Genomic DNA, 12,731 nt, shown 5'->3' with positions numbered 1-12,731 from the left:
AACTAATCCCCTATGGACGCCAAGGGACAAATGTATAATCAAAGCATTAAGCGGGAATATGATAAGGAACAGAAAAGGAACATATATAATCCACTTACTCAGGCTTCTGCAATGGCACTGTCCTCCTATCTCTCTCTATAAATATAACCTTCAACCTTGAAAAATATCCTCACTTCTTAGAGGCCACTCTGCTCAAAGTGACAAGCGTTTCAAGAAAACATTTCTAGATATATTCTTTTTCTTTTCTTTTTTTTAAATGTAGTCCCTATTCTTTTTTTTTCTCATTTTTTTTATTAGCTGCACATGACAATACAATAATCTTGACATATCATACATCTGAATCAAATGGGTATAATTTCTCATTTTTCTGAGTGTACATATTCTTTTTGGTACTAGGGATTGAACCCAGGAGTGCTCTTACCATATCACAGCTCTTTTTAATTTTTATTTTGAGATAGGGCCTTGCTAAGTTACTGAGGGTAATGTCAAATTGTGATCCTCCTGCCTCAGCCTCCTAAGTCGCTGGGACTACAGGAGTGCACCACAGTGCCTGGCTCCAGAAACATTCATGTATTGCCAGTATCGAGGTGGCTGTTTGATTCTTATTGCAGTCAGGAAAAATAAAACCAGACAGAAATCCATTAATAAGCACAAACCTTTTCAATTACATCTGCACTTGGCTTTTCAACTGAAACAAAACCCAGACTTTTTCTTTTTTATCATTTGACTTGCTCACGAACTTGAAAGACAAAATCGTTTTAGATGAGAAACCAAAAAGCAGATCCAAGAGGCAAATGTTTACTCTCCATCTCTAATTAGAGACAGTTCTACCAGTGTGACAAGAATATGTTACTGGCAAATCCTTAAGATTGAGTTTGGACTTATACTTCTTTTTCTGGTTCAAAAGCACAAAAAGCATCACAAAAGTATCAAAAGAAATCATGGATTCTCAGATTTTAAGAGATCTTATCTGTAAGCTATCAATAGCTTATTTTCCTCAAAAATAAATGAATATTTTTGTCTCAAGAAAAAGACCAGTAGACAGACTTTTTCTTGAACCAAAAAAAAATTTAGTGCAATATTTCTTACATTTTATTAAAAAAAAAAAAAAATCTTCAATTAAAATCTCTCAAAGTAGCCAGGCATGGTGGTGTGTACCTGTAATCCCAGCAGCTTAGAAGGATGAGGAAGGAGGATCAAAAGTTTGAGGCCAGCCTCAGCAACTTAGTGAGGCCCTAAACAACTTAATGCGAATTTGTCTCAAAATTAAAAATAAATAAATAAAAAGGGCTGGGGATGTAGCTCAGTGGTTCAGCATGCCTGGATTCAATCCCCAGGACTGAAAAAAAAAAAAAAAAAAAAAAAAAAAACTTTCAAATTATGCAGACTTATTGAGGGCAGAATTTCTGGCTCCCATCCAATGAAATTGATACATGCAATAGAATTTCAGCACAAAATTTTGGAAAGGAAAATTTAAAGCCCAAATAATAAATAATTAATTGGGGACTAAGAAAAGATGAATTATTTGTTTCATACTTCATTCTGCTTCTGATTCATTCATTCTGCTTTACATTCCTAAGGGAATTTGTTAAAAAACACCTCTACCTCAGTAAGAGTTGAAAATAGTTTGCCTGACTGCTCAGGATAAGAGGATAAGAAGAAAACGAATTAACACATTTGATGAAAATTCTTGATCCCTACTTCTCTTTGTTCACTTAATGGAAACCAAAGAAAAACTTCTCTTCACTTCTTCCTTTTTGTTTGGAGCTTGGTATAGGATGCTGACATGAATCACCAACTCATCCCAAGGAAAGAAAAAAATTACACAACTTTAATTAATTTTTCATTTTCTTTTTAAAATTTCTCAACTACCACATAACGCCTTCACATATGTACACCCAAGGAAAGAGCGCCAGTGCTTAAGACTTCATCAATTGGAAATGCAAGTGATGGAGAGAGGACACAGGCACGACATTCAAGAGGGAAAGCCTGAAGATTAAGGGATGAGAAGGATATTTTGCCAAAATCTAATTCAAATGAAATCTTTGCCATACTATTCAAGCTTTCTCTCCCGGCCACTTCACCTGGACTAAATTCTGCAAATCTCCTGATGTACTCTGGTGGCAAAAGCAGATACATGACTAAACCTGACAAATAACTGACTCCGCGTCCAGTTTCTTAAGTGTGATCACCCGGTGCTTTGATTTACACTCTCCAGGTAGCTCTCTTGGGTTGGAACTGTTGGACTAATGAACACATGCCAGAAGCCATCTGACCACTTTGCAGAAATGAAAAGGAGGTTAAAGCTTATTTGGCTTCAACTTGTCATAAATCTACAGAATCCAGGAATTCACAGGGTTAGAGCAAGGACTTCAGCACACCCAGATCCTTTCTTCTTCTCATGTGCTGACTGCTGGAATATCACACTCAAATGGAAGCAAAACCAAAAAAGCTTTATGTTGTAATTTAGTTAAGTTGCTGAAGTTTATGCAAAGCAAAGTGATTTTAGGATTTTTAGTTTAGCATTTGTGGATGCGCTTCAGCAAGACCTCTGGAAAAATAAATGTAAAATGAATTAAATAGATATAAATCTTTCTTAATGGAGAGTATCTAGTGCTTTCATTAGAAAAGGTCCTTAAAGACAAAAGGTGGAAAAAATAGTTTAAAAACTGCATTTTTTTTTTTTTTTTTTTTTTGTGGTGCTGGGGATCAAACCCAGGGCATTGTAATGCAAGGCAAGCACTCCACCAAATGAGCTGTATACCTAGGCCTGCATTTAGATTTTAAAGTTCTTATGGAAACGGTTTTCTCTTGAGGATGCCTTATTATAAAAGTTTCATATATAAGTTCAACTGAGAAAAACCTGTATTTGATATTGACCTTTCCTGTATGTAACTAAGATATAAGCATTTTCCTCAAGTCAAAACAAAAAGTGCTCTTACCTTTTCTCCAAATCTCTGATTTTCTCTCTGAGTGGTTCAACAATCTAGAAAAATCAACCAAAATCAGGTTTAAAACAAAAGCAGTCTTCCACTATTCTCACTCCATTCTGATGTTTCATACAAACATGAAATAATGCAAAATAGATTTTAATTCCATCTACAAATTCACTTCCAGTCTGAAATTAAAATAAACCACTTGAGTCACAATGCTAGAATCAAACAGATAAACTCCATGTTGGCACTAACTTCATAGGTCTACATCTGAGCAAATCGACCTCTTTACTCACTCACCTTACTAGGAAGAATGTGAAAGGTGTTTCAGGTTCATAAAAACGAGCAGATCAACACTTTCCATCTTTTCAGGAACCAAAGAATCCCCCAAGTGTGGCCCCCACAATCCTAACATTTTGTTTTTGTGATTATATTTGTGTTATCAGCTCTTGCAAATAATCGCAGACTGTGAGTCAAACCACATTCGTGCGTGTCATCATCCACCAGGAGCTCAGGCAAAAAGAAAGCATTCCAAGGGCTTCCCTGGGACGTTGGCATTTGGCTTCAAATCCAAAGTGGATAACTCTTTAGCCCCTTCCACAGCCCATGCTGTAATAGTCTAGCTGTATCTCTATTTACTTATCTGTTATAGGCAATTGTCTTAAACTAGAAAGTATATGATCAAGTAGAGGTGCTTGCCTTCAGCTAGGTGGGTGTGTGATCACCAATCTGTGCATATGGATGCTGTTTTTATTTCTCCAGTCCTTGCATTTGGTTTGGGGTAGCTTTCCTCTGAGCATCTGCTCAGGGACTGGGTGTTGGCATTTGCCTCCACCTCTCACAGGTTATCACTTCCCTTCCTCTAAGAAAGGATCATCTGAAGCCACGTAAAAGTCTTAAATGTATTTTTCCTTCAGGGCAAAATTTGTTTTAATATGCCAGACCTTTATAAAAATGGGCAAATGGTGACAGAGACATTGTATCTTAAAGAAGTGAATGATTATTTGAGAGATAATTTCAAAATCCCTGAATGACATAAAGCTGCCAAAATAAAGAGCTCAGAATAAGCAAAGGAAGTGAAACTGACAAATATATAATTAAGACAAAAGAAAATATGGAAAAGAAACCAACCTCTTCAATCTTGCTTTCAATTTTTAATTCGCCATTTTCCTGGATAGACCTGTTGAGCAGAAAGTTACAACACAGAAATCAGTTGAAAGAACTTGTGACTTCAAGATTTGTTTCTGCACAAATTGCCACAACAAACCCAAGGCTGCAGCTGTATCCCTCCCTGACACAGTGATCTGTGCCGACTCCCTCCAACAGGGGGCGTGAAGGGGAAAGTAGGACACCAGGAGGAGGAAATCTTAAGTACATATATGCAAACATTCTCAGTTTTAACCAACTGGTTGTATCAAACCAAACTAATTTCATCTCTGCATTACAACATGGGATTTTAAATTAGAAGCAGGAAGCCATGTCTATAGGAGTATATGCTTCTCTGCAGGGCTTTCCCAGGGATTTAACACAAAATGGAGTTTCTCCAAGTAAAAACAAAGCTCCTTTAAATGGGATCTGAGCACCCCACCTAGCCACACACAGCAGCCTTTGTCAGGAAACACACAACCCAGTGGTAGGAATCAGACCAACATGGCCCCACCCACCTTGCAAAACCAACTCCACATGAAAAGCCTGCTGGGGGCCCAGTAACCTTCTACCCTTGTATCCTTGTGCAGCAGGACTGAACTTCTTGTGCCAGCTTCACCAACACAAACATGTCATTCTTACATTTCTTAACACCATGGAATAACAAAGTGAAGCAATTTTTCTTTAAATGGAAATTTGTACTAATGGTGCCAAATTTGCTTCACAGTGAATACTCATTACTTTTTTGCTGACTTTTTAAAAAGGGCTATTTTTTAATTTTGTAGAGATAATTAACATAAGGATTTTGCAAGTGTCCCTCCTGCCCTGTTAACTGGCACAAATAATGCATACTCAAGTCAGAGGGTTCCTCAAGCCTAACCCTGGGATTGACAGGTGGTCTCAGCATCCACATCTAGTGTGAGCTAAGCATCCCTAATCTGAAGATTTAAAAGCATAAAATCCAAAATACTCCAAAATCTAAAATTATTTGAGAGCTGACAAGATAACATAACACAAGTGGGAAATTCTACACCTAACTTCATGTGATAGGTCACACACACGGAAAAAGAAGGGGTAGTGAAGAGGTGAAGAGAGGAGCTGACCATTGTTCACATCTGGAATTTCCCTGGGTAACATTCAAATCAGCTGAGTTCCTTGAAAATATCCACAGCAGAAAAGAAACAGCCCAAATGTGTAATTAGCAAAATACTCAGTTTCACTAAAATTATTTGACTAACCCATGAAAACAATAGGATGTAAGTAACTACTAAAATGTGTCTATAAAACCCAACCACAATACCCAAGTAATTAAAAACAATTACCTCATATTAACAAAGTTGCCCCAAACAGCTGTGAGAGAGAGAGAGAGAGAAAAAAAAGTCAATATTTAAGTTTTCAGCATTCTGGTATTCCAACTAACAAAATTTTAATTTTTTTTTTCTCACATGTGCTAGGCAAGCACTCTACCACTGAGCCACAACCCCAGCCACAAAATTTTAATTTTTAACCACTGAGAATCTGGACTATAGCTCATGCAGACAATAAATGTACACTTTGTTTTCAGAAAAATTAAGTCCTGCAAAATAGAAAAAAATGATCCTATTTATCCCTGCTCCCAGGTTCACAGTTTTGGTATTTAAAGTTCAAGGGTGCATCTGTTTTGAATGACAGTATGTCCTCAACATAGCATTTCTGGAAGAGTCAGTCACAAAAATTAAAGAACTGTATGCCTCAACGAGAACCCAGTGTTCAATCCAAACTCTCCCTTTAAACATTAAGGAAAACTAACCACAGAAGCTAAATAATGGCCTGCAGTTGAGGCTGACCACCACTAGGTGGCCAACATTTCTCAGCACTTAATCCACCTCAGTCTCTGCCATTGGTTACAGACACCCCATGTCTTCAGACCCAACAGTGAAACCGGACCTTGGATGATAACTATGTAATGTTTTGAACAGCCAACAATAAAAAATTAAAAAAAAAAAAAAAAAAAAAAAAAAAAAAAAAAATTAAAAAAAAAAAAAAACCACAATAGGGGGGTTGGGGCTGTAGCTCAGAGGTAGAGTGCCTGCTTCGCCCGCCTGCCCCACATGTGAGAGGCCCTGGGTTTGATCCTCAGCACCACATACAAAAATAAGTGAAATAAAGGTGTTGTGTCCAACTACAACTTAAAAAAAAAAAAAAAAAGATATTGTGTCCATCTACAACTAAATAAATAAATAAAATTTAAAAAATAAATAAAATACGAATGAGCATTCTGAATCTGAAAATACAAAACCTGAAATGTGCCCAAATTATAACTTTTTGAGCCCTGAATGACACAAGTGGGAAATTCCACTACCATGAAATATTGTTTTATCCACAAAATCATTAGAGACTACATAAAATTACCTTCAGGTTACATGTCTAGGGAACCATGAATTTCATGTTTGGAGTTGGGTCCCATTCCATTATGTATATGCAAATATTCCAAAATAACATCCCTCAAAATCCCAAATATGAAACAGTGCTGGTCCTAATTATTTGAAATAAGGGATACTGAACCATACTAGATCATAAGAAATCACCTTAAATTAGTGAGCAGAACATTATTTCATAGACACTTTTTGCCATGAATACATACATGGTCTGTCTTAATACTTTTTTTAAAAAAATATTTATTTTTTAGGTGTAGATGGACACAACACAATGCCTTTATTTTTTGTGGTGCTGAGGATCGAACCCGGGTCCCGCCCATGCAAGGCGAGCACTCTACCGCTGAGCCACAATCCCAGCCCTGTCTTAATACTTTACATGCATTCCAATTTGGTCTCTGACCAGATACTGCATGCCTACAATGTACCTGGTACTCTTAGATGATTCCAGGTGCAGGAGCTGAATAGAGAGCAAATACAAATGCCATAGGGATGGGAAGTTTTTGCATTTGGGAAGGCCTTGAGGCTAGTATCTAATAACCCTAGGCACTGTCACATTACCATCTCTGGCACTTAGTATGGGTTAATAAATGTTTACTGAATAGAATTCAGTGTCCAAAATCATCCCCAATAAGAAATTCCCATTGTCAAGAGGGGAATGTAACTGATTCCATAAAAGCACATCTTTCTTCAGAGGAGGAACTATTAATAGAAAAGATAGCAATAAATAACTAAACAAGTGGTAAAGAAGCAAGAAATGGGAGAAAATTAAAAAGCTATACTAGATTTATTATTCATTAAAAAAAGTATTTTTTGGATGATGTACTATTCTCAGGAAATAAGTATAGAAGCAGGAAAGTCATCTTCACAAAAATATAAACTTACCCACACAAAAAAAGGAATAAATCCCAAAGCCCCACAACTGGAACCTCCTATACAAATCACAGTAGAGTCATTCAAGGCAACCTGAAAGGGTAAGCATATGCGACGATATGGTAACCTGTGTAGGGGAAGGGGCTGATCCCTTTCCTCCCCATCACAAGGGTCTCAGTCAACACTCTTGTAACAGGTTCACAGAGAAAAGCAAAACATGCATATTTAACCACAGTTTTATGAGACTTGAAAGCCTTCAAAATAGAGACCCAAAGACATAAAGGAAAATGTCTATTTTATGCTTCAGTTGGAGAAGCAGAAACAACTCTGTAAAGATGTGACTGGACAAAGGGTGTGGCTAACAGTGATGATGCCAGGGAGTCCAGCAAGTCCTGTCTGGCCAGATTCTTCCTGGCCCCTCTGTGCGGTATTCCTTCTTCCTGGGAATGCAGCAGGACCCCTTCTGAAATGGAGGTCTGATGACCTACTATTAGACAAGGTAGATCAGAGAATCTCTTAATAGCCAGCTCTGAGACAGAAAAGTCTGGGAAGGTAAGAGGACTATTTTTAGACTCTATGGCTGACTTTGGGGAAAAAGGACTTTAGTTTCTAGGGCTTGTCCTGGAGAAGAGGAATTCTGGTTTCTTTGACTTGGTTCTGTGGAAGCAAGAGATAGGAGGGCAGAGAGATCTTGGTTTTAAGTCTGCTTCTAAGGCCTTCCAATGTCCAGTATTCAAAATACTTAGCATACCAAAGCACTATACTTTGGGGTGTCATTTTCTGAGCCTCTACACATATTAATGCTCTTATGACAGGAAGAATATATATGATGAAAATATATGTATACAGTATGTTAGTAAGTTTCCCATTATTCTAATAAAATGCCTGAGATAAACAACTTAAGAGGAGAAAAGGTTTATTTTGGTTCATAGTTTCAGTCCGTGGTCGCTTGACTCTGCTTCTTTGGGCCTGTGGTAAGGAAGAACACCGTGGCAGGAAGCACTTGGCAAAGCTGCTCACCTCATGGCCAACAGGAAGCAAAGGAGAGGAAAGGGGTGGGGTCCTAATATTCCCCAATGACCCAACATCCCTTCCCCCAGGAATGAGGATTCACCTCCCAACAACATCACTGGCTGGTGACCAACCCTTTAACACAGCCTAACTTGCACTATTAAAATACCCTGAAAAAAACAGAAATTCTCAAAAACCTGAGTTTAAATGCTGACATGAGAAATTATTTGTTTCTTCTTAGATTTAGGAATTTGCCTTGCTTTTAAAAAAGGAGGGGAGAGATTTTTTGCTAACCTCCATGCACCTGTTACCCTGTTCTGTCTCCTCCTAGACCCCTGTGAACACCTGGGTCAGTCCCCACCTCAGGCACAAGGCACTGTCACCACCTGACAGAGCCCACAGAGATCACAGGGGAGGCACCTGTTGTCGACTCATAGGAACTTTTTGTTAAATAAATGGGTACATTTCAAATAAATGGACTCATTCTGGCTTTAGGATTAAGCTCCTTATCCAAACAGACTAGGAGAGGCCTTCTCTGGCTATGCTATGGCACTGTGTATACAAGGAAAAATCATTCTTTAATGTGCTTTCTGGGTGGGTAGCACCTTTTGATGACTTTTCAAATCATTCTATGGCTCCTGGTTTATTTAGCTTTTTTTTCTTTCACCCTTTGCTCAAATCAGTTTAAAATGTAGGTTTCTGAGACATCCTCAGTCCTATCACCACTTAGTCCCATTCAGAGAATCAAAAGTTGCCTTCCCCTCGCAGACACCTATTCCCTGAGCCCTCTTTCCTTTCCCACTGGTCCTCCTTAGCCCCAACTCTCCAGGAAGCAACTGAGGCCCCAGCTTTACCAACATTTATAAATGGTAAATGAATAAGGCCTAGATCTGTTTCTGCAGCTCTTAGACTGCAGCTCCCATCTGGAGGTACTCCCTCCTTCCTGGTTGTTCTTCCGCTCCTCCCCAATCAGACCTCACAGCAGCCCACTCTCTGCCCTCCCTAAGCCACTCACCACTCTCAACCCTCTTGGCTCTTCTGCAGATGATGTCTGGGCCAGAAGCGGCCACCACCAAGCACTGCCAAGCTAATCGGAGCACTCCATCCTCAGGAAAGCATCCTTACTCTCATCTCCTGCGTAGTGACACTGGTGGCCCCCTGTCACCACCACACTGCCCACTTTCCATTTGCTCTAACTGGTGGTTTGCAGGAGGTTCCTCTTCAAGATGAGGTATTTTCTTACTCACATTTGCAACACCAGGCACATGACATTCAAGCACTAAAATTAGTTGTGTATGTCACGGAATTTTGTTCCTTTTCTTACAAATATTTATCTTCTGCTTATTACTGTGTATTTTCAAGAGTGTTATAACCAATTTGTTTTTACAATATTTTCATGTCAAGGGTTTTGGACCTCTTTTTAAATGATCAAAAGCTGTGCCTGCTTCTCATTGGAGAGCAGAAAGAAGCTCAGCACCCAGCACAGACAAAAGAAGAGAGGCACACACAGGCAGGACAAAGCCTCCTGACACAGTGCACTTGGTCTGAGGGGAGACACAGCAGTTTCCTGTAGTTCCAGAGCCTGGCTCTGGTGGTTTTAAGAAGCTCATCACAGACTTTAAAAGTTAAACATGGTAAAAAATTAATCTTGCTTGTAGAACTTTGCAATCTGTTTGAGTTATTTTGACCCACCTTATAGTGTCTCAGAGGGACAGCTGAGAATTGCTAAGAGATATACTCTATAAATATAAATATCTGAACTAAGCTGAAATGAACTGAATCCATTACACATAATACCAGGAGTCAACATCATGAAAAGTAAGTACAGTCAAGGGTTGCACTGCAACACCGTGGTCAACGGCAGATGGCACATACCAATGGTGGTCCTGTAAAATTATAATGGAGCTGAAAGGTTCTATCGCCCAGTGACATCAAGGCCATTTAAATGTTGTACTCTAGGCATTCCTGACCTTTTTTTGGTAATGCTGGTGTTAACACACCTACTGCACTGACAGACATATCTAAGTACAACACATACAATTATGTACAGAACATAATAGTTCACAGTGACAACAAACAACTAAGTTTCTGGTTTATTTATTACTATGGTATGTTTCTTAAAATGGCAACAGCCTCATCCATCTCATGTTTACCAAGTCTCTTGACTGCTTCAAAAGGTCACATGGAGTGACTGACTAATCCCATCCAGATTTCTATAAGTACATGCTATGATGGTCAAACAAAGACAAAAACCATCTAATGATACACTTCTCAGAACATGTCCCCATCATTAAGCAACATGTGGCTTTAAAAAAAGAGAGATAATTACTGACTGTTATTGATAAAGGGCTTAAATCCAAATTTCCTTGCATAGATTTCCAGATATAATTGATTTTAATTTTTAATATAAATTTAAAAAATACTACACATGCAAATAAGGCACATCAATTTTCACAATTCTTGACACCAGGGCTGAAGGTTGGTGGTAAGGCTCTTGCCACAAAAATACAAATAAAGAAACTGGTTTTCACAGGTCTTATTATGTTTGTATATAAACTTTGTGGTGTCCAGGAAAATTTGTTTCAAGAAAATCTTATCACATACACATTTCATTGGGGCAAACACCTGAGTTATCTTTACATGTATAATTAGAAACGAGCAACCTTTTCCAACACAGGACAAAATTAAAATGCTAACATAACACCTTTGTGGTCTCTCTTAGTCTAACTTGGGTTTCTTAAATATTAATCAGCTATTGTGAGATAAATCCCTTTAGAACATGATTTCTCAATTTGAAGTCTGTGGTCTACATGGGTTCCTGAAAAATTTTCAGGAATTTTGAGGAAGAGGAGAAAAACTTTTGAAAAAAGTTGCAAAATCATGCATTCACAGCTTTCAAAAGTCCTCTGATGAGTTCAAGACTCAAAACAAATTATAAACCACCAAATCAAAGTCACAAAAGCTTCAAATTTTAAGAGGTACATTTGTTTTAGAATGGAGATGAATCAGAGTTCTGGAATAAGGCCACTGAAGGCTCAGACTCCTCTCTGGGAATCCAGGTCTGGGGTAAGCCATTTCCCTTGCCCTGTTGAAGAACCTTCACAAGGCTGGATTGGACACAATGACCGTTTCCATTTAACACCTGTCCATTTTAAAAGGCTGCAAGATGGGGGCTGGAGTTGTAGCTCAGTGGTAGAGCACTTGCCTGGCATATATGAGGCACTGGTTCCATTCTTACCACCACATATAAGTAAATAAATAAAATAAAGGTCCATCAACAACTTAAAAATAAAATATATCTATTAAAAAAAAATGCTGCAAGATGTTTCAGTATGTTTTTGTTAGGCATTCTGGTCATTTTTTAAGCCAGAAAGTGTTATGTACTTTTACACTAAGTGTGGCTTAAGGAAACAGTGCTCTGGCTGAGGCATGTTCTCACACAACAACCCATCCCATAAACCAGCATGCTGGGCGCTCAAGTCAACTGACTAATTTTTAGACCACAGAGGGACTCTGTGAAGGTTTTGCCTTCTTTTCATGATCTTTCCTAACTTCCTAGCTCATCCTGACAGGGGACAGACAGATGCAAATGGTGGAGCTTAAGAGAATAATTCTATAAAATGGGTGTGCAATGCTCACCCTCCCACATGCTTTCTTTTCCAAGGAGCAATTACTGTAGCCTTGTCTGGCATAAGTGGTCATGTCACATTCCTCAGCAAGCTACCTGTTATCTGCAGGAGAAATGCAAGCCCAAAATAATGTTGGTAAGGGGAACCCAAGTTACCCTGAAGGGGGAAACTTTTGTCTCCCTTTTCATACAACAAATTCTAAAACTCAGGGAGATAAGGACAATTCCTCCTAACTATAAAAATCTGTGAGAATTTATGGTTTAGAATCCAATGAGAACCAGTTGGCATGGACAAAGTGACCAAAGTTGCTATGACAGTCTGATGTCATCCTCCTCAGTCAAAAGTCAAGAGGTTGACTTGGGCAGGACTCTCTGGAAACCTCTCTGGGATACCCAATAAAACCGGAGTACAGGACAGGCACACTGTCCCTTTTCTCTCTGAGGACCCACTCTCTCCCTGGAGAGTGTCCCCTTTCTCTTTTTCTATCCCTTCAATAAACTCATGCTTCTTACTCTGAGTGACATGAATGAAATCTTTCTGAACTGATCATAAGAATCAGGGTTCGAAGGGAAAGGGAGGTCTTTGCCCTGGGTTTCCCAGAATGCTCCAGCCCTGTAACAACCCACCAGCCACTGATTCAACAAATTCAGTGCCTGAAACTCCAGGAGGAAAACCCTGCCTCCTTCGCATTTGGAAGGGGTGTGGAGGTGTGATGCTGTGAATGT

General features: G+C 38.9%; 1 protein-coding gene across 3 annotated transcripts in view; it reads right to left on the bottom strand.

Annotated features, from left to right (window-relative positions):
* The window catches only part of Uxs1 (UDP-glucuronate decarboxylase 1), a 90,100-nt gene that overhangs the window by 52,915 nt on the left and 24,454 nt on the right, over nucleotides 1-12,731 (bottom strand). For 2 of the 3 annotated variants that reach the window (XM_046420250.1, XM_058578286.1), the window contains exons 2-4: nucleotides 5,402-5,429; nucleotides 4,065-4,113; nucleotides 2,943-2,986 (exon numbers count right to left, since the gene is read on the bottom strand). In XM_046420250.1, coding sequence (XP_046276206.1) covers nucleotides 2,943-2,986; nucleotides 4,065-4,113; nucleotides 5,402-5,429 — 121 coding nt within the window. Of the gene's footprint in view, nucleotides 1-2,942; nucleotides 2,987-4,064; nucleotides 4,114-5,401; nucleotides 5,430-7,378; nucleotides 7,460-12,731 lie in introns of all 3 variants that reach the window. The other variant, XM_046420251.2, reaches the window with a different exon arrangement.

Source organism: Marmota monax, unplaced genomic scaffold (assembly GCF_021218885.2).
Source record: "Marmota monax isolate L192 unplaced genomic scaffold, Marmota_monax_Labrador192_F-V1.1 WCK01_AAM20220418_F8-fsc00204, whole genome shotgun sequence".
Taxonomy (NCBI): domain Eukaryota; kingdom Metazoa; phylum Chordata; class Mammalia; order Rodentia; family Sciuridae; genus Marmota; species Marmota monax.
This window is presented reverse-complemented; position numbering and strand designations above follow the sequence as displayed.